The sequence below is a fragment of the Triticum dicoccoides genome, chromosome 1B (genome assembly GCF_002162155.2).
Source record: "Triticum dicoccoides isolate Atlit2015 ecotype Zavitan chromosome 1B, WEW_v2.0, whole genome shotgun sequence".
In the NCBI taxonomy this organism is placed as follows: domain Eukaryota; kingdom Viridiplantae; phylum Streptophyta; class Magnoliopsida; order Poales; family Poaceae; genus Triticum; species Triticum dicoccoides.
In genome coordinates, this window is record NC_041381.1 from 32,663,809 (window position 1) to 32,685,061 (window position 21,253).

Sequence of the window (21,253 nt, forward strand, 5' to 3'; positions counted from 1 at the left end):
GAACCACTTATTTGGTTTGATTTGTGGTTGATCTTGGCCATTCGGTGGATGATCGAGAAGATTCCTGGTCGTGGGTCTACAGGGAACACCACATTGGTTCCTCACCATTACAACTCATGTGTCGGAATGAGGATTGATTCATTATTTGCCCGATCTTTCACGGCTTCTCCTCCATGATAACTAGTTCTGCACTAATACACGAAGGTGAAGGTACACAACACAAGGACCATGGTCCAAAGATTGAATGTGAACCGACCACTACAATTCGTAGGAATCTAAACACCAAGCGAACTAATCCCTTACACGTGATAAAGATCCACTCACTAAGCCACAGTAATAGTTGAGATTTTTCACAAGATATCCTAAACTCGAAAATGGCCTCTCGGCTTAAACAAACGTGATGTCTTTTTCAGCAAAAAAAAACCAAATTTATTTTATGCACTCTGCTTGTTGATGTATTGGCCTCATTGACTTGCATCAATTTTTAATAAAATTGTGGTTGTGTGCATCTGGAACGCGAGATATGTCCTTTCTTAAGAAACAATTTCAATTTTTTGTAGGGCTTCGAAAGAAATTATTCGGCTTTGTTTTTCATTTTACCATATCGTATTATTTTTAATGATGCTCTTCTGCTCTATGCATTCAGTGGTGGAATCTAATCAAGCTCTTTACTACTACGTCTGCAACTCCGGGCGTGTTTGGAGGTTTTCTGCTTGGTTACGTGGTGTATGATTGCACGCATTACTACCTGCATCATGGCCAGCCCTCTTCTGACCCTGCAAAATATCTCAAGGTGCTTATGTCATTCACAGCATATCAAAAGACACCATCGCTGTATGTACTTACATATTCATTCTGCTGTACATCAGAAATACCATTTGAACCATCACTTCAGAATTCAAAACAAAGGCTTTGGAATAACATCTGCCCTGTGGGACCATGTATTCGGCACACTGCCTTCAACGAAAGCCATCAACAAGAGTACTTGAGTTCTACCGCATCTACCACCATTCTCTTGCTGACAATGTCCTGACTTGCTCCTTTTACCATTTGATTGGCCCATCTCTTATCATGTGTGCCTGTGGCGATCTTTATTTTCTGAATCTTCTTGCTTGTAAAGGATGTTTTTCGCATGTTGGCTTTACTTTACTGCTTTAGTTTAGTTCCAGCTTTATTTTCAAATGAACCTTTGTAGCTACGCATGGTTTGTAGTGGAGGCTTTTGACCATATAGGGGCAAGCAAATATTGTCCATCCATCCAGCAAATTCAATGTCTAGATTAATTTTTTAAGAACCGTCCATCCATCCTAATCTGACAATGGTAAAATAGGAGGCATTACATTGAACTAGCAAACGTGCCCGTGTGTTGCAACAGGGAGTAAAAAGATTTATCTAAGCCGCTATCATTTCGGCTCAATTTTAATTCTGACTCGTCATATTGATGGCAAGCGCCTACAACAACACTCAGGCAGCATCTTTGTGGTGTTGTTTGACACTAAGGAGACCCCGTCGATAAATTAAGTTCATTCAAGAAATCCTACATGTATAGCCATCACATGCAATAGATGGAACACATATTAAAATTGCATTTATTGGTTCTACTATGAATGTGCATCACTATCACACAAATAGTCGAATCTTTTAAAAAATAACCATTCATGTACTTCTGATGTTCGTGAATTTGATAAGTGTATGTACATCCTATAAAAATTGTTTGTGTATTCACTACAATAAAAAATGTGTAGTCTGATGGTACGTACGCGTGCATTTTGCAAAAACAAAAGGTACGTACATAAGGTCGTATCTCATGAAACATGTACAAAGAGAGAATCTGGTGCAAGTACAACATGCCCAAGGATTATAATCTTTCCCAATTATTAACGTTCAATTTTACATGCTGCAATATGGATCTGCGTCGTTACGAAATAAAGGCAGATCATGCGCCATTAATTAACATTGTATCCTAAATATTATTTAAAAAATATTTAACATGTTAGATAACATCATACTCAAATTCTACATTTTTTAATAAAATTTCATATATAACATGTTAAAATTGGAGTTACGGTCTAAAAGATATAGTATTACTATTCATCACCCAGGGTACATAATACGTTATTCTTCACGCGAGGTAATCTTACGATTGTTTCATATATAAATTATATTTTGTATACTTTCATATTGATTTTACTACGTAAAATTTGGCATAAGAAAACAAAAATATAGGTTTTAAGTCTAGAATTTTTGCATTTTATGTATATTTTACGCTATATTTTTATGTTTGTAATTTTAGGTAACATAAAATATTTTTACGGTGATTATAATTTTTCTTACATTCTCTTTTTATGTATGAAGTGAGAGCAAATTTAAGGAACGTAAAAATACGGTGTATTGATGCTAAAATAGAGAGGGGTAAAGAATAACTATTCCCGACAAAGGGTGATGAATAGCGCGTAGTATTACTATTCATTACCCAGGGTGCAGAATACATTATTCTTCACCCGAGGTAATCTTACGATCGTTTCATATATAAATTACATTTTGTATACTTTCATATTGATTTTATTACGTAAAATTTGGCATAAGAAAACAAAAATATAGGTTTTAAGTCTAGAAATTTTGCATTTTATGTATATTTTACACTATATTTTTATGTTTGTAATTTTAGGTAACATAAAATATTTTTTAGGTGAATATAATTTTTCTTACATTCTCTTTTTAGTATGAAGTAAGAGCAAATTTACAGAACATAAAAATACGATGTATTGATGCTAAAATAGAGAGGGGGAAAGAATAACTATTCCTCACACAGGGTGACGAAGAGCGCGTAGTATTACTATTCATCACCCAGGGTGCAGAATACATTATTCTTCACCCGAGATAATCTTACGATCGTTTCATATATAAATTACATTTTGTATACTTTCATATTGATTTTACTACGTAAAATTTGGCATAAGAAAACAAAAATATAGGTTTTAAGTCTAGAATTTTTGCATTTTATGTATATTTTACAATATTTTTTTCTGTTTGTAATGTTAGGTAACATAAAATATTTTTCACGGTGATTATAATTTTTCTTACATTCTATTTTTATGTATGGAGTATGAGCAAACTTACGAAACGTAAAAATACGGTGTATTAATATTAAAATAGAGAGGGGTGAAGAATAACTATTCCTCACACAGGATGACGAATAGCGCGACCCTATATATCATCACCCAGGGTGCAGACTACGGGGTGATTACCGTAGATATCAGGGGCGTTTATGTAAAACTATAAAAAATGTTTCACTGTGACTTAAATCTGGATCGCGGGTTAATTAGCGTAAAATCCGGGGGATTTATGTAAACTGCAAAAAACGGTCTGTTCTGACTTAAATCTAGACCGCGGGTTAATTATAGGAAAAGACAGTGGGTTTTCTGTAAAAAATGCGATGGCGACCAAAAACAGTCGGAGCTTTATTATTATTAGGTAGAAGACATTGAAAGTGTTAGTCCTTTCGGACTTGTACCAAAATTATGTGGGACCAATGCCCGTAATATTTTTATTCGTTTAAATAATAAATCGGTAATTTCATTGATCGTTAATCTCTCTCACCCCCACTCTCCTATCTCTAGAGATGACTCTCCCACTCACCGAACCGCCACCGTCCAGGTGCATCGGACGCTTCCGGCGTTCTCCGGCGCTGCCGATGTATAGCACGACTCTATACCATATCTCTGCAACCAGCACTGCCGCCACGCTGCTTTGTCCCTACGCGAGACTGCAAACCCTAGTGGGTAGCCAGCTCATTGGCCTTGTGGCGCCCGCGCTGTTGGATCCGCTGTCCTCTAACTCCTCCGCATCCCCTCGTGGTGTGCCTCCTCAAGCACAAGGGTCGTGGCGGCCACGCGCACACCCACCTCGTCTACACGCTCGAGCTCCCCTTATGTGCGACGCGGGGTGGAGATGATGATGGTGTTGTCACGGAGCCGCTCGAGACCATGAACGAGAAGCCTAAAGTGTTACTCCTCCTGCAGATCAAGAACCTTAGGTGTGCACACTATTTAGTGGCACGCACAATTTGATGCCCGCAACCGTTGAATGTTGAAGTAGTGGCTGACATATTTGAGTGCTCGCCAGTGACAACTTTGGCATGCAAATAAAAAAATTATAGCAACGACAACATTCGAGTTGCAATGTCTACGTTTTGCGTAAAAACCACATCATAAATTGCTAGTGACATTATGACGACCCACAAGTATAGGGGATTAATCATAGTCTTTTCAATAAATAAGAGTGTTGAACCCAATGAAGAGAAGAAGGAATTGATAAGCAGTTTCATCAAGGTAATCTATGCAAATGCTGTAAAGTAGTAGTAGTAACAGATAGTTTGTTAGCAACATAATTGTATCAAGTAACTAGTAACCAAAGTAGCAAGGTGCGGCAAGGTGGCTTGCTACGTCTTGAGCTTGCATTGGTTTTACTTGAAGAGAAAAGAGTGATGCAGCAAAGTAGCGTAAGTACTTCCCTCAGTTTTTTAGAACAATGTATCAATCCAGTAGGAGGCTCCTCAAAAGTCCCACACACCTACATAAACAAACAAGAACCTCGCAACCAACGCAATAAAGGGGTTGTCAATCCCTTCACGACCACTTGTGAAAGTGAGATCTGATAAAGATAATATGATAAGATAAATATTTTTGGTATTTTAATGGTATAGATAGGAAAAGTAAAAGATGCAAATAAAAGTAGATTGAAAGCTTATATGATAAAAGATAGACCCGGGGGCCATAGGTTTCACTAGTGGCTTCTCTCAAGATAGCATAAGTATTACGGTGGATGAATAAATTACTGTCGAGCAATTGATAAAAAAGCGAATAATTATGAGATTATCTAGGAATGATCATGTATATAGGCATCATGTCCGTGACAAGTAGACCGAATTCTGCCTGCATCTACTACTATTACTCCACACAACGACCGCTATCCAGCATGCATCTAGAGTATTAAGTTCATAAAGAACAAAGTAACGCATTAAGAAATATGACATGATGTAGAGGGATAAACTCATGCAATATGATATAAACCCCATCTTTTTATCCTTGATGGCAACAATACAATACGTGCCTTGCTGCCCCTGTTGTCAATGAGAAAGGACACCGCAAGATTGAACCCAAAGCTAAGCACTTCTCCCATTGCAAGGAAGATTGATACGTCTCCGTCGTATCTATAATTTTTGATTGTTTCATGCCAATATTATTCAACTTTCATATACTTTTGGCAACTTTTTATACTATTTTTGGGACTAACATATTGATCCAGTGCTCAGTGCCAGTTCCTGTTTGTTGCATGTTTTATGTTTCGCAGAAACCCAATATCAAACGGAATCCAAACGGGATAAAAACGAACGGAGAATTATTTTGGAATACTTAGAATTTTCCGGAGGAAGAATCAACGCGAAACAGTGTCCGAGGTGGCCAAGAGATAGGGGGGCGCGCCTGGCACTCTCCTGGTCCACCCGTAAGGCGGTTGACACTCTTCTTTTGCTGCAAGAAAGCTAATTTTATGAGAAAAATCTGGACGAAAGATTCACCCCAATCGGAGTTAAGGATCTCTGGATATAAAAGAAACGGTGAAGGGGAAGGATCTGAGAACACAGAAACAGAAAGATACAGTGAGACAGATCCAATCTCGGAGGGGCTCTCGCCCCTCCCACGCCATGGGAGCCAAGGACCAGAGGGGAAACCCTTCTCCCATCTAGGGAGGAGGTCAAGGAAGAAGAAGAAGAAGGGGGGCCCTCTCCCCCTTGCTTCCGATGGCGCCGGAACGCCGCCGGGGGCCATCATCATCACCGCGATCTTCACCAACAACTTCACCACCTTCATCACCAACTCTTCCCCCCTCTATGCAGCGGTGTAAACTCTCTCTTACCAAAAAAACGTATAATATATCAAAAAATTCAGCAGGAAAATCCGCATCCGATTTTGACGGCCTATGGCCTGTTTGCAATTTTTTAGAATCCTCAAATTCCAAAAGGAGAAAAAGATATGCTCAAATTTTAGTTTTTTTAATTTTGGTTAAATCTGGTCAAACTACTTATTCAAGAAGTATTAATGTTACTACATACTTATTCAAGAATATTAGTGTTACTAAATAATTATTTCAATTTTTTGAATTTTGGTCAAATCTGGTCAAACTATGGTCAAACTTATTTAAGAAATATTAGTATTACTAAATAATTACTGTTTTTAAATAATAGTTTCAAATTCAAACGGTGAAATGTGTGACCTAATGCTCAAGCTAAACTGCTGATGGTTAATAGGATTTACAGCTTACATTTGTTAGGAAAACAACAAGTGCAGACTTGGAAAGTAGGGGGAATAGAACTCCGAAGTTAAGCGTGCTTAGGCTGGGGGAGAGAGGACGGGTGACCGATCGGGAAGTTAGACGATTTGGAATGAGTGATCCACACCTGAGTAGTTAAGAGGGGCGATTAGAGACTAAATCATCAAATAATTTAGAAAATTGAAAATCGAAAAAAAAATCATTTTTTTCTTCAAAATTTTCAAAAAAAAAATTCAAAAAAAAACCTTTAGTACCGATTGGTAACACCAACCGGTATTAAAGGTCCCCCATACCATGGTGCGAGCTCACGCCACGTGGTGGGCCTTTAGTGGCGGTTCGTAACGAACCGGTACTAAAGGGGGGGTGGGGGCTTTAGTCTCCACTTTTTAGTGCCGGTTGCAGAACCGGTATTAAAGGCCCTTATGAACCGGTATTAAATCTCCGTTTTCTACTAGTGTGTACTAGTGTGACCCTTTGTTCTCATGTAGAATGGGTTTAAGTGCTAATTGTATCGTTTTAACAGTAAATGACTCAACACGGAGTTGTTTTTATTGTAGATGGCCAGTTTTCAAAGATTTGAACTGATGACATATATAATGTATCTATCTATCTATCTATCTATATCTATCTATACCTACCTATCCTAATTACAGACTCCCAAGAAATTCCCACATTAATCAGTAATTAAGAACCGTTAATCTTGTGGGGCCAAGTTATTATGGTGTAGATCAACCCATAATTCTATGTTGAAATTTTGCTCAATTTTGAAAAAAAATCACTCCAATGCACACAATTACGTGCGTCGGTTGTAAAAACAAGTCCACACGATGCTACTATTAATCCACCGATTCTTTCCTCCCCTAATAAAAGCAATCTATGTCATGGGTTTAAAAGAAAAAAAAACAATCTATATCTCTTACGCAAAAAAAAATCTACTCATATACTAACTGCCTCCTTCCAAAAAATAAAAGGAAGAGAAAAATCTATCTAATTGTCATCTCACCCAATCTCGCAAACCTCTTGCAGCTCCCGTCATGTTCTATGTGGCTGCACCGTCGTGGAACCAGATCTAGCTCACGGCTCATGGCCTGCAACTCCGCGGCCGGTGACTTTGAGACGTTGCCTTCACGCAGCTTGATGGCGTCCCGGTACCAGCGGCGGTGGCTTCTTCGGCACCGGCGAGCAACAGGTCTACACCATGGCGAATTTTATCTCATCAAGATCGAGTATAGAGGCACGCCCCCGGTCAGGTAATCTAAAGGTATTCTTCACTCTCCCTTAGTTTTCTATTAGATCAAACACCGATTTATACATGGGAATCTCATAGGGCTGTATGCTTGGCATCCTCCATGAGTTAATCTGAGTTCAGCTTCCCATCTTGCTTTGTTTTATCATCTGGACAGAAACCAATCACGTTCTCTCATCCATAATCTATCCGTCTGATCTCTCCTTCCTATGTGTTAGGGCTCAGAATTTGGTGGACGCATGGATTGCCAGCATCGTGGCGGTCGAGTTATTAACAGAAGCCACAGCGGCCATAGCCACGGCCGACGAAGTGCACGCCGGGTTCAGATATCTTAACCAGGTACGTCCACGTGCATGTCAGAAGGCAGCAGGTAATTAATTGCATGTCAAAATTGTTAATTTGGTTGTTACATGTGACAAATGCATCAGCATGATCGCTGGTGGATGCATGAGCCTACATAGGGTGGAGGACGGATGCGTGATTATTATCAGAAAGATCTGACAAGGAATGAGGTACACATATGTGTGACTAGAACATCCATATGCACGCAGAGATTCTTTGCTAACTGGTAGTAGTCTCTGTCGCCCGGCCATATGAATAGTTTCCCACCTCCGTGCTTCTCATATTGAAATTCTGGTATGCTCCTTTTCATCTATATTTTCTACCCAGAAAAAGGTGGAACCAGTCTTGATTTACCTTTAGTTATTTTGATAGTCATTGGATAGTATAGTTCCAGCGGGAATTCCCCACTATGACGTTGGATAGCAATTCGTCAGTTTGGTTCCAATTGGCTATGGCGAATTAATAGTTCAGATATGCATGTATGAAGCTTAGAAGTATTCACGATTCATTGCTTTCAAGATGTTTGAAATCTTGAATGATCTTTGCAAATCATGATTTTATAGTACCATCAATTTCTCAGGATCTGTAGATTTGTTTTCTCCACAATCTCAACATGTATAGTTCAGATTACAAAATTTTCCATGTTCTATGTTTACTTCCTCCTAATAGACAGAACCAACTATGAATGATTAGCTTTTATGTACTTTGAATGATAGGTTTGCACAATGTGTAGCCTCTTTGCTATTATGCTAATAATTGTGTTTATTGAGTTCATGATCAACAAGTTTAACATCTTTTGTGGTTGCACAGTTTTAGGCCTCAAATATAACCTCGATAGGTAGTTCATACATATGTTTTGAGGCTATTGATATTTAACCCTCCCATATTGTACTGATAGAGAATTAAATTATGAGTTAATATAAAATAACTTACCAGTGTCATGTGCTTACTTTATAGTCAGTCTAGAGTGTAGCCCACGTGTTATTGCCGAGAGATATGTTACTTCTTTTGCCTTTAACCTTTGTGTCTTTTCAACAATCAAGTTTTTGTCAATCCTTATTTTATTAAACATTATTAGCCACAAGAAGTATGACTTATATTAGATTTCCTGGAGTTCTTATAATATCATTTACAAAAACCATTGTTTTTTTCATCCCGCGACTGAGGTAAACCAATAAAAATAAATGTTACGTATACATGTTACCACTTTCTTGATTATTTGTTTATATATGGAATATTCATGAGGAATGTCATGAAAAGGATTACATAAACCAAGCAGTGAATGAGCGTATCATTAGGACTGAATTTAAACTTTCCAAGTTAGCAACTGAAATGGCCCGTTACCTAATGATACATTGGATCTGCAATTTTAAATATGACCACTGATAATTTCAGTATATAGTCAGATTTTTCGACTATTTTTAAGACGTATGCGATTTGGAGGAAGGAGTTGCTACAGAAGGGTTCCCATCTAACCAATCGTGACCCAAGTCATGGTTTCCCTGGCCAGCACATGGACGTGCTTCTATTTTCCCACCCAACTAATATTTTGACACCTGCACGGCTAGCTAAGGGAAAGATATGACATGGAGATCTCCTATATTAGAGTGAGTGCAGATTGTTGCAAGCAGTATGAGGAAGACGATGGAGGCTCCACACGTAGGTAAATCACGAATTCCGGTGGCAGCAAAGCTGCAAGAAATTAAAGTTGAGATGGAAGAGGTTGTGATGAAAGGAGATCTGGACGTGGGGTGAGAGACTGCGAGCGAGCAAACGCAGCGAGAGAAGTACTCTGGCAAGAGGTACGGGTGTGATCATTGCCGAGAAGGCAGACCATGATGGCAAGAGATGCCAAATTAAAAATTATGGCCTCCATTCTTGGCATGCCTCAAGGTACGTACAGTGAGTCATATTAACAGATATTTCTTAAAAACAGATATTGTTGTAAAGACCATTAACAGTACCTTTCAGACACTCATATTGACGACTTTATATACAAGAAACGGTTTTGCCAGAGATGATTTTATTAGCGCCTGGCAACAGTGTAGGGAATAGAACATGTATGCTGCGTGAATATAATAACTTGGAGAGCATGGACTAAATTATTTGTTCATTCTTCTAAAAGTTTTTGCAAGAAAAGACATCTACGTGCCTCTTTGATTCACTGAATTGTTTACAATTTTAGTTCCTAAATAGTTCATGTTTTCTTTCTTTCAACCGAATAATGTAGAATTTTGAGTGATTCGCACAAAATACAAACTGGAAAGTCCTTTTCTCTATCAAATATGTAATACATACGATACAAACAACATATGATAATACTACTGATATTTAAAACCAACTTTATATATGTAATAATATTTTGGAACCATTCATTATTAAAGAACATTGTGGAGTCTTTTTTCAAACAGAATATTGAGCACACGCATCAAATTATATCGAACATATACCGTGTATTACTATATTTGATATCTTTTATTAAACTTTTTGTTGGTTTTGAACAAACTTTCATATTATCAATGTTTATTATCAAAGATAACTCAACAAAAATTGTTAGAAAAAAACCTAATTATATATATTGCAAGAGTTGGCAGACAAGACACAAGTCAATATGTAAGGCACGTGATTTGAAGATATCAAATTTTAGCTTTCACGATTCTAAATTCTAAAAAGAACATATGTTAACTTTATTTATTTTAGTATTTCAAAATATAACTGAAATATGTACAAAGACCCTTTCAGAAAAAATGGAAAAAGGTAAACCTCCCATGAAAATACAAATTGGTGTCTAGGCGTTTACATTAAAATTTTGACCAAAATAATGAACATAAGATATTTCTACACTGAGTTCCAATACATAACAAATTTGAATTTATTGTTTGCATTGTCGAAATTAACCAATAATAATATGATCACAATTTCATAGTTAAGCTTAGTAAATATATGTACAAAGCCAATATTCTATTACTAATAGTTTCAAAAGTTAATGTTTATGTGGCATATGCATGTGAATTTTTCAAACACTTAATGTTTACATGTGTTAAATATGCGTAGTTGTACTTTTGTTTTTTCATGTGTTTATTGGTGTTTTGTTTTAAAAGCTCTCCGTCCCAAAATAAGTGTCTCAAGCTTAGTACAACTTTGTACTAAGTTTAGTACAAAATTGAGACACTTATTTTGGGACAGAGGGAGTAGGAGGCAAGCCATGAAAAAATATATTGTAGATTCTCAAACCATACAAAGTTGTATTGCTTGCTAGCCCGTGCGAATGCACGGGTTGACGACTAGTATCCATAAATTTGACATTCTACACACATAACAATACTTTTGAACTCATCTTAACATATGCTATTTATTATATAGTACATGACACCATTACAAAATACATGGTTATGGTGAAATACAATCCTACTCTCTCACTGTCATCACATAATCAGTAATCATGTTATGATTCAAACCGTCCTTTGCTAAGCAGACAAAAACAAGTTTTAGGATGTTCGACGCTAACCAAGTAAGTATATAAAGATACATGACAATACACATGAGGAGAAACTACTTCCTTTCCTCGAAATATCTCTTGAGCCAATGAAGTCTTCTCACATTTGTCTTGATTGCCTAGAAGAAGCTACGGTTTGATGGTTCGACAAACAACTCTGTAGTCATGTAATACTCATTAATATTCAGTTGTGGACTCTTAGCAAACAACTACCTTGGTGGCTAAAACTCATATCTGTAGTAGTGAGCACCCAACCGGAAGCAACTTTTCGGTGGACGCGGGCTTGTGTGGACTTAATCTTGGCCGCAGGTGGATTCCTGGAGATGAGCAAACGTCAAGTCGCTGTCCCCCCATGCTCTATCGCTAGTGATAGGTGGTAGGGTCCTTAGGCGTATTGCTTTGGAACAAATGTTTCGTGCTTTTGAGGCTGGACCAGCGAACAGCGCGATGTGGTACTGGTGCAGCTCGTTTGGTGCATTTGCAAGATCACGTGACCAAAGTGGTGTGACAGCTTGTCCACACAAAACTGTTCAGCTATTCATTAATCAAAAGCAGGGTTGGTCCGTCGGTGACGACCCAGGTCGAAGCGACGACTGCTGCTCCTCTGTCCAGCTCGTCTTCTTCCTCGGGGTCGAGACTGAGCGACCAAGATCCAAGCGACGCCTGCTGCTCTTCTCTACACCTCCTCTTCTTCCTCCGGATCGAGAGCTTGGATAGGGCTCCATGGACCTGTTCGTGTCGCCGGCGGGCGATTCAGAAAAGAGGTAATTAAACTGCAACTTAATCTCCCTCTAGGCCAAGGTTTGATTAGATCCGCTTGTTTATTGGATGTAGTCGCTGCGGATTGCTAAGATTACTTGGTCCCCTTTTTTGCACGCAGGATTAGCCATGGGCAGATGGAGGGTGCTGCTGTTGCGCGCCCTATAGAGTCCCAGGCATCTATCAGCGTCGCCGAGGGCGCAATCCGCCGTGCCGGAGACCTCTGCAGCGGCGGCGGAAATGCTGGATCTGTCGGCGAGGGTCCGCTTTTGCAAGTGTGCTCAAAGGCTACCAGCGGGTGGACACGCAGGTATTAGTAATCAATTTATTTTGATTATCTTCTTGGCTATATGCTTGAATGTCAGGCTCGCCACCTGTATTATATGTAGGAATTTACGGTCGATTCATCTAGTTCCTAAATTTTAGCCAGGGTGTTCGCTCTGGAAGTGTACAAAGTTTTTGTATACTGATGAAAATGTTCATATTAGCATCATGGTTGTAGTCATAAAGGCAAAGGACATTTGTTTGGGTGTGTTCAACTTATGTAATTGAAACGGACGTAAGAAAAGGGATGGGGTTGGATAATGGACTAATCCATTTTATGGTGGCTCTTTTTGTTGTGGCAATATCGGATAGTGGTCATTCAATTTAATTAGCAATTTTGTTGTCTTTAGAGTACCAGGGGCTTAGTTTTCACTCTGTTATGGAAATGTCACATACGGTAGTTCAAGCTGGTTTGATTTTCCAACTACGTGCGAATAACTAAACTTGTAATTGTACCATGACAGAGTAAGGATAAGGAAAGCCCCAGCGGAGTGAGAGCTAAATCCTAACCGGAAAAGTGCTCTTGAACTATCGATGAGGGCGTTCATAAGTAAACGAGATGGCAATGTAGTCAACCCAGCAGTCGGCACTTCATTTGATTCACTGGATGAGGCGTATCAATTCTACAATTTGTATTCGTGGCAGGTTGGATTTGGCATAAGGTATTCGAAAAGCAGGCTAAATATGGAGAGGGTGAAGTGCATGCAGGAGATTGTATGTGGATGCGCGGTGCGTTTTTTAATATTTCTGGCAGTGAGCAAAAAACATGAGTGCTATGCGATCAAAACATGATTGGTACTGACGATTGATTCCATGTCCATTGGCAGGGTAAACCGGAGAGGGAGAATACAAGATCAACTAGGTGCGGCTGTGCTGCCAGGATTAGGCTACTGAGGTCGGATGACAATGGATGGTATATTTCAGAACACAGGCCTCTTCACAACCACTCTCTCTCAAGTACTTGCGGCGAGAAAATGCACTGGCCTTCACACAGGCTCATTGATCGCTACACTAAAGATCTTATTAGGCAGCTGAGAGAAAACAATATTAGCCTTGGAAAAGTTTTTGGCATAGTTGGTAGTTTTTTTGGATCAGTTGACAATGTGCCATTTACAAAAAGGTCATTGAAGACGTTGTGCTGCAAGCTGAACAAAGAACAGTCTGATTCAGATGCCCGGAAGACAATGGACATATTTGCAGAGATGAAGGCAAACGATCCAGAATTCAATTATACTGTCCAAGTTGATGATGAGAGCAGAATGAAAACACTTGTGTGGGTTAACGGGCGCAGTGTAGAACAGTACAGGTGTTTCGGAGATGTTGTGACATTTGATACAACATACAGGCACTAATTGCGTGAAATGACTAGTCCCCCCCGGATAGAATTGATGTGTGGTGGGTCCTCACGCAACTTTTTGCACGTCGAGATGTGACGACAACAGTGAGATGGCAGATGTTCCATCCGGCCCATCGCGAACCTCGGCATCCACGGACCTAACCAACAAACTACACGGTCTAGCTGCTAAAAACAAATTACGTGTTTAATTACCGAGGCACAGAAACATGGTGGGAAACCATGTCCAAATCGGTGCCATAATTGTGATTAATAACGATAGTTCGCGGGGTATTGTCATTTTCCAACCGCGAACTCCTTTGATTTACTACAACATAGAGTCGTTGACAATCCACAGCCGGTGCTCTTTGATTAAATTTGGTCCATCTCACGCTAATATGCTGTTAATGAAGGAATTTGGTCCATCTCACGCTAATATGCTGTTAATAAAGGATTATCTATACAAAACTTAAGCATGACAGTGACGGGGGGTCACGTGCAAGGGCGAAATTCAAGTCCACATGGGCGACTCTCTTTTTGCTTCATGCGCATGCTCGAGTGTACCTGGTACATCAACGCAAAGCTAGATTCTGTCGCTACACCACCCTCACTGACAACCAGAATACGTGGGTCGGGATGGTCTAGGGGGGGAAAGCTCCCGCAAATACCGTGATGAAGCTGGCCAATGTGTAAAACAGACGGACTGGATAAAGTCTTCATAGTGCTCGTCCACCGTTCGGCATTTTCGGCACCGAACCCCCCTAAAGTGGCGTGCAGTAGCACACGCCATGGTCACTTACGTTGCACTATGTGGACTTAACGAGGAAGTAGATTCTCTATACGATGCGAATGTCTTCGTTTGCACCGTCAACTGCCTCTGGCTCCATCTTTGCGGCGGGGTTAGCTCTAGTGCCGACACGGAGCTTGGGAGGTAGTCCAGGAGCAGATGCAGTTTGTTGCCTGCATCGATGAAATCTGGAAGATGGACCATGTGTTGGGTTCGTGGTTCGTGGATCGCGGGCATGGTTTCCTCCTCCAACGTCTTAGTCGTGCGGGGTACCAGATCTCGAGTTCGATGACGTGTCTGGGGTGTTGCCACGGTCTCATTCGTTCAACAGTAATGGTTTTTCCTTTGGGGAGCCACTTTGCAGATCCGCAAAGCTTCTCATCAATGATGGAGCCGCGTTGAGCTCGGGTGAGAAGGTGATCCGTCATGTTTTTCCATGATGGGTGCTATGGTGGTGCCAGAGGCAGGTGATGGTCGTTGGTGTAAAGCTTAAAAAGGTTTTTTCGGTCTTTATTGTAATTTTATTTATTGACTGGTGTTTTTTTGTGCAAAGGCTAGTGTTCTGCTATCTTTTCAGTTTTATCAGATCGATATATACATGACACGAATTACAATGAAAAAAAAACTGCGACGATCTCTACCGCGTGGAGGTGGAGGAGACCACCAAAGCTAGCGTGCTCGTGCTTGTCTAGCTAGCGTGGGCCGGAGTGTGTGGTAGTGTGGCTGTTCGCATGGTGACCCAGTGTCGGGTCGCCTAAGCTGGGGATGTCTTAGGCCTTGTATAATGCTAGATGGTTAGGATGGTGCTTAGAAAAATAAACCAGATTTTTTCTGAAGCACCATTGCCTATTTCTACACGACAGACGCATAATTAAGCGTCTATCCTGTGCAAATAAGCACAGGTGCTTAAGAAAAGCCTGATTTATTTCTCTAACAACCTCCCCTAAGCAGCTTGCATTGTTGTCTGAACTTATGTTGTGCGGTGGTTAATCAGCCGTTTATCTTAAGTGTTTGTTGCTACTCTTGTTAAGTGATCTAAGTTGTTAGTACTATTTTGCTGATGCATGAACATTTTGCTAACCACCCCCTCTTCCTCCCCCATGGCGCAGGGATGGCAAGCCGGCTTGATTTGCTGTCCCAAACAAAAATTGGATTCAGTCGACTTATTTCGCCGGATAGTGGACTAAAGTAAACAAGCAGGACAAACTAGTGTATCTCAAGTTCTCAACAGAATTTAATACTATTTGAGCTGCCGGTAGAATCCAAATTCAAATGTCATTTTAGAAGGGATGTAAAAATATAAATATAAATGCTCGAATTATGAGGAAATTTGCTCAAAACAAAATTTTCGAATGGTACGACCATTACCAGGGGCTATCGCCCAATAAGTACCACTCAATTAGCAAAATCTGGATACTAATCTACTGGTACGGGCACACGGACCACGGGGACAAGCAGAAGGTCATGCCGGAGCCGCACGGTCACACCCATCTCCTCCGTCATGTCCAACTCGCTCGCCCCCAACCCGCAGGGCATCTCCCAGTCGAAATGATACAGAAGCCCGGCGAGCGCGAGTGTCATGTTCGCCAGACCAAACGCCACCCCGGGGCACATCCGTCGCCCCGCCCCGAACGGCGTGTACTCCATGTCCGTCCCCTTGAAGTCGACCTTACTGCGCTCGAACCTCTCAGGGACGAACTCATCGGGGGCGTCCCAGTGGGTGGGGTCCCTGCTAATGGCCCATACGTTGACGAGCACAATCGTTTCCTTGGGCACGTCGAAGCCCAGGACCTGGCAATCGTTCCTGCACTCCCGCGGCAGCAGCAGTGGCCCCGGTGGGTGCAGGCGGAGTGCCTCCTTGATGACCAGTGGCATGTACTCCAAGTTCTGTAGGAAATCCTCTGTTACCTTAGGGTGACCGGCGAGAACTCGTCGGACCTCGTCTTGTGCCTTGTGCATTACTTTTGGGTTTCTCACAAGCTCGGCCATGGTCCACTGCAGTGTCGTCGCGGCCGTCTCACTGCCGCCTGAGAACATGTCCTGTACGACCCGACACATGAATGTACAACTTTTTACATGGATATATATGGATTCGTGGTCTGAATCTGATTGAAGATATTTGGATTCAGAAAAGTGCTTACGCCGATAGTTGACTTGATGTTTTCGATGGACATGGGGAACTGCATGTCGCCTTTCTGCTGGATCCGGAGGAGCACGTCGAGCAAATCCTCGTCGTCGTCGGCTGCTCGGTTCTCCTGGTGGTCCAACACGATAGCGTCCATGAACGCGTCCACTTCCTCACGGTGCCCCTTCATTTGGCGTGGCCTCCGGCTGACGAGCATGGCGAGGCGCGATGAAGGGTAGAGGTCAGGCAAGCTTGCCTTGGCGAATAGCTTGATGCCGCGGTCCAGCATCGTCAGGAAAGCGTCCCTGTCCTTGAACCTGCTCCCGATGATGGTGCGCACTGTTGAGTCAGCAACGTATGCTGCCAGAAGCTTGCTGAGGTTGACCGGCGTCCCTGGCGTCACCACAGCGCGGAGCAGACGGCCCACCTCGTCCTCGCGGACGGGTCGGAAGGACTGGACGCGCCGGGCGCTCAGCAATTCGACGGTGCAGATCTTGCGGATCTGCCTCCACTCGTCGCCGTAAGGCGACAACATGATTCCCTCGCCGCCCTCGGGGTTGATCAGACGGATCATGTGGGTGATAGGACGTGAGGCGAAGTCGACGTCGCGCGCCACCATGATCTCACGCGCCGCGTCCGCGGAGGAGGCGACGACGACGGGGAGCCAGCCTAAGCGCAGCAGCACCAGCGGGCCCTGTCGGTGGGCGAGGTCACGCATGGCGCGATGCGGCAGATCCCACGCGAGGTGGTGTAGGTGGCCGAGCACAGGAAGTGCCCAGGGAGATGGAGGCAGACGGGCGGCTGAGCGGCGTCGGCGGCACACCGTGTGGTTGAAGTAAATGAGAGGGACGATGACCAGGAGTGGGAGGAGAAAGTACAACGAAAGCGGGGACGCCATCGCTCTCTCAGTGGCCGGATCGAAACTTTGAGCTTTCCTTCTGCCTTCGCTGCAGCCCCTTATATAGCAATTCCTGATCTCACAGTGACTTCGGTACAACTCACGCTAACTGAGATCTGATTGTAACAACTCAAGGTCAACCGTCATTTTACGGTGCATCAGCTGAAATAGAGGGAAAAGCGCGTTTTGCCGCGCCGTTTTCTTTTTGTGTTGTTGCTTTGCACGAACAAAACCATTAAGAATTATTATAATATCATACATATATACGAAGTTGAAACATCTCTACTATTGCTTTGCACACGAAGAAGGAAAATATGTTGATTAGTTTTTTTTCTTGAACATCAGTACAGACACGCGTATACACTCACCCCTATGAATCCACACACGCACACCCTACCTATGGCTTTGCACGCGTTCCCTAGCTATGGAACAATTGTTCCTTCGGCTTCATTATCGTCGCTTTCCCCACGTCCACCTTCTGGTCGCTGATGGTGTACAATATGGTGCACGGGGTTACGTCGGCCTGCAAAGACATGTATGTGACGTGAGACATCCGAAAGGCAATGGAAACGGGAGATTATACATTTATTGAAGAGGGCAGGTGTGACAGGTATCATGAGGGCGTCGAGCTCAGCCAAGGACGAAGCACCACCGAGCACGTCCGAGGTGGAGGACGGTCCGCTATGAGCAGGTGCGGGAGCCGGTGCAGGAGCAGGTGCTTGTGCAACGCTAGTCGAGCTGCTCCCCAAGAAGATGGAAAGGGGAAAGTCCATTGCATCCAAATTTGGATTTTGCATGCTCCAACTGACGACATTCGGAACCAAGACACCATATGAAGCTGCAAACTCCTGTTTTGCGGCAGCTACCGCTGCTGCGATTGTCTCAGCTGATTTCTTATCAACCGCAATTGCAATCTTCTTGTCGATGTTTTTTCTTCATTCAACCTCCGTCTTTCCTTTCTATACTCCGTGGTCTCACGGTAGTACTTCTTCCACGTGGCGCCATCTCCGACGCCGTGCACGCATCCATACGACGGCAGAGTGACCACCAGGAGTCGTTTCAATATGTTCAAGGCCCAGTTGAATGGGTTGTCCCACTTGGGCCTCGCCAATGCCTCAGACGGCGATTCGCTTTCGGCCGCAATCATTTGCCGCACTCTCTGCAAAAGGAACAATGATCGTTTACAAATATGACTAAACGTGCAGTCAAATTGATCAGAAGCTAAAATTACCAGCAGTATCATGAACTCCGTCGTGACCACGTCCATCTCTCAAACTTTCTTCACAGGGTCCCAACGGTACCGGGTCCTGAGGACGTCACGCTCCTGCTGGACGGTGAACTCGGGTCTGGGATACCCAGACTTTCGCGTTCCGCGTCCTCCTTGGCCCATATGGACCTCTTCCCCACGTAACCACGACTTCTGAGGTGGTGGCACCCCATGTTCCTCTCTTGAAGCCCCTTCATGTACTTCGACTTTTCTTTGACATCTTCGGGAATGCAAGCCGCCTGCAATATTTCAAACTACGCTTCCGTAATTGTCGGATTATCCTTTACAATCTCGAAGTAGGGTTCCTTTTTGCCGATGATCCTCGCTTTCACCCTTACTTTCCATACAGCCAACGCATCGCTAAACTTGGTCATGTCATGTTTGTTTATCTTCTTCATTGCCCGGTCTTTATCTAGATCAGTATATTTCTTTTCATCCCGGCCCAGGAACAAGAATACCTTGTGCAACTTCGTTAGGAGGGAATGCTTCATATTTTCTATCTTCTTTAGTTTCTCATCGTTGATGGTGGCGGTTTCCCATACGATGCCGCCTATTTGATTGCCGTAGCACTTTCGCGTTTCCGCAGGCAGTTTTGGCTCAAAATTGCCGTCGTCCACCTCCATGACCACCAGTCTAGTAGTGATGAGCTGGTTTGGGCGCCGACATCTCCTCTTCGATTTCAGTTCTATACCAGCTTCCCCAGTCTCGGTGCCGGTCTCGGCGCCGGTCTGGCTCTCAATGCCAGTTTCAGGACCGGTCTCGATGTCGGTGTCGGATGTGACAAGTGGGCCCAGCAACAACAACCGTTGATCGTCGACAAGGCTCAAAATTCCGTCTGCCGCCCAGTAGACGTCGTCGCACTCACCAGAACCCTGTCCTTCATCGTTGGTAGCCATGTTTCCTACGATTAAATCTAATCAATTAATTCTAGACCTAATAAAATGAATGATGACATAAAAAAGGCCTATGTTTTGCAGGAACGTTGATTCCTTCCCGTTGCGGCAAATCCCGGGCACTCGATATGTCCCAGGTTGTAGCACAAGTCATGCTGAAATTCACGGAAAATTTCGGCATGACCTTTGCTAAAAAGTGGACAAATCAAGCACCTGAAATTTGCCCGAACGGAAATGAATCAACATTCCGACAAAACATAAGCCACCCGAAATCAATCTCTGCAAACTACAAAAGGCCACTTGGGCACAATCGAACCACTTCAATGAAAAGATATAACAAGACCACTTTAATGAAAAGATATAATCAACAATAATGGAATATGCAAATGAACATGAATGACATATATCATATAACATCAATTCTGTTTTTTGTATATAGCTAAATGCCATAGCTACTATTTTTTATTTCTAGCTAAATGCTTTTGTTTTTTGTTTAAAGCTAAAAGTCTAGGAATGGATCATATTTAAAATAAAACATGCCTAAATTCTTTTCCTTGAAAAATAGTGGTCTTTTCAAAAATCAAAAACCTTTGCAAAATGACCTCACTAAACACTTCTCTACCTAGGACAGAACCCAAATTCTGTTCTAGCTATTCCTCTCATACACAGACACACATTTTTTTCATCCAAATTGTTTTAGAGCAAATATTCCAACAATACTTGACCTTATTAGAAATTCCAAAGGAACTCCATTTTCTCTAACCCTTCTGACCTCACCAAAATTTCCACAGCAAGATCTTAGTACCTACACCCAATTTCTTAAAAAATATTCAGGTCGATACTCCAAATAATTCAAATTTCATTTGAATGAAATTTGGACCAGATTCAGGTCCATAGTCCAAATAATTTTTTATAGATAAATGCTACTATTTTTGTTTATAGCCTCTATTAATTTAAAGCTAAATGCTACTATAACTTATATACCCTCTGTTAATTTAAAGCTAAATGGAATTACTGTTTAGGCATTTTCATCAAAATTTGCCCTAGATAATTTCCTAAAAAAATTGCTCATCTTTTTTCCTAAATGCTAAAATAATGGCTACTGCTCTAAACAAATGTAGGGTTCATATGAACACCTACGGTTCATATATATGAACATCAACAAATGAATTGCGCTACCAGAGAGAGAGAGAGAGAGAGAGAGAGGGCAGGGGAGAAGAGAGGGAGAGCCTTACGGTCGACGGCGAGGGCGGGCTCGGGCGGCGCCGGTCCTGGGAAAGCTCGGGCGGCGGCGGTGAGGTCGAGGGCAGTGGCGGTGAGGTCGAGGACGGCGACGGTGAGGTCAAGGGCGGCCTCATGCGGCGGCGGTGAGGTCGACGGCGGCCTCTGGCGGTGGCGGTGAGGTCGAGGGCGTGCACGATCGACGGCGGCGATAGAGGAGTTGCGGGAGTTG

At 42.4% G+C, this 21,253-nt stretch overlaps 3 protein-coding genes across 7 annotated transcripts in view; 2 read left to right on the plus strand and 1 right to left on the minus strand.

The window, feature by feature from the left end:
- The window catches only part of LOC119300335 (dihydroceramide fatty acyl 2-hydroxylase FAH1-like), a 28,984-nt gene extending 27,835 nt beyond the window's left edge, over positions 1-1,149 (plus strand). For both annotated transcript variants that reach the window (XM_037577338.1, XM_037577332.1), the window contains exons 6-7: positions 647-793; positions 870-1,149. In XM_037577338.1, coding sequence (XP_037433235.1) covers positions 647-793; positions 870-989 — 267 coding nt within the window. In that variant the 3' untranslated portion in view covers positions 990-1,149. The remainder of the gene's footprint in view (positions 1-646; positions 794-869) is intronic.
- Positions 1,150-11,933: 10,784 nt separating this feature from the next.
- Positions 11,934-13,859, plus strand: LOC119300351 (protein FAR1-RELATED SEQUENCE 5-like). 4 transcript variants are annotated; one of them, XM_037577344.1, is made up of 4 exons: positions 11,934-12,178; positions 12,295-12,483; positions 12,962-13,226; positions 13,325-13,859. In XM_037577344.1, the coding sequence occupies exons 3-4, from the start codon at positions 13,032-13,034 to the stop codon at positions 13,847-13,849; spliced, it is 720 nt and encodes a 239-aa protein (XP_037433241.1). In that variant the 5' UTR covers positions 11,934-12,178; positions 12,295-12,483; positions 12,962-13,031; the 3' UTR covers positions 13,850-13,859. The 4 variants fall into 3 exon arrangements, with proteins under 4 accessions (XP_037433241.1, XP_037433248.1, XP_037433252.1 ...); XM_037577355.1 differs by having other exon boundaries at positions 13,143-13,226; XM_037577348.1 differs by lacking the exons at positions 11,934-12,178; positions 12,295-12,483 and having other exon boundaries at positions 12,492-13,226.
- A 2,012-nt stretch (positions 13,860-15,871) lies between these two features.
- Positions 15,872-17,651, minus strand: LOC119300381 (zealexin A1 synthase-like). The gene is made up of 2 exons (XM_037577361.1): positions 16,759-17,651; positions 15,872-16,657 (listed from the first exon to the last, which is right to left on the minus strand). Exons 1-2 carry the CDS (start codon positions 17,638-17,640, stop codon positions 16,034-16,036), a joined length of 1,506 nt encoding a protein of 501 aa, XP_037433258.1. The 5' UTR covers positions 17,641-17,651; the 3' UTR covers positions 15,872-16,033.
- Positions 17,652-21,253: the final 3,602 nt, after the last annotated feature.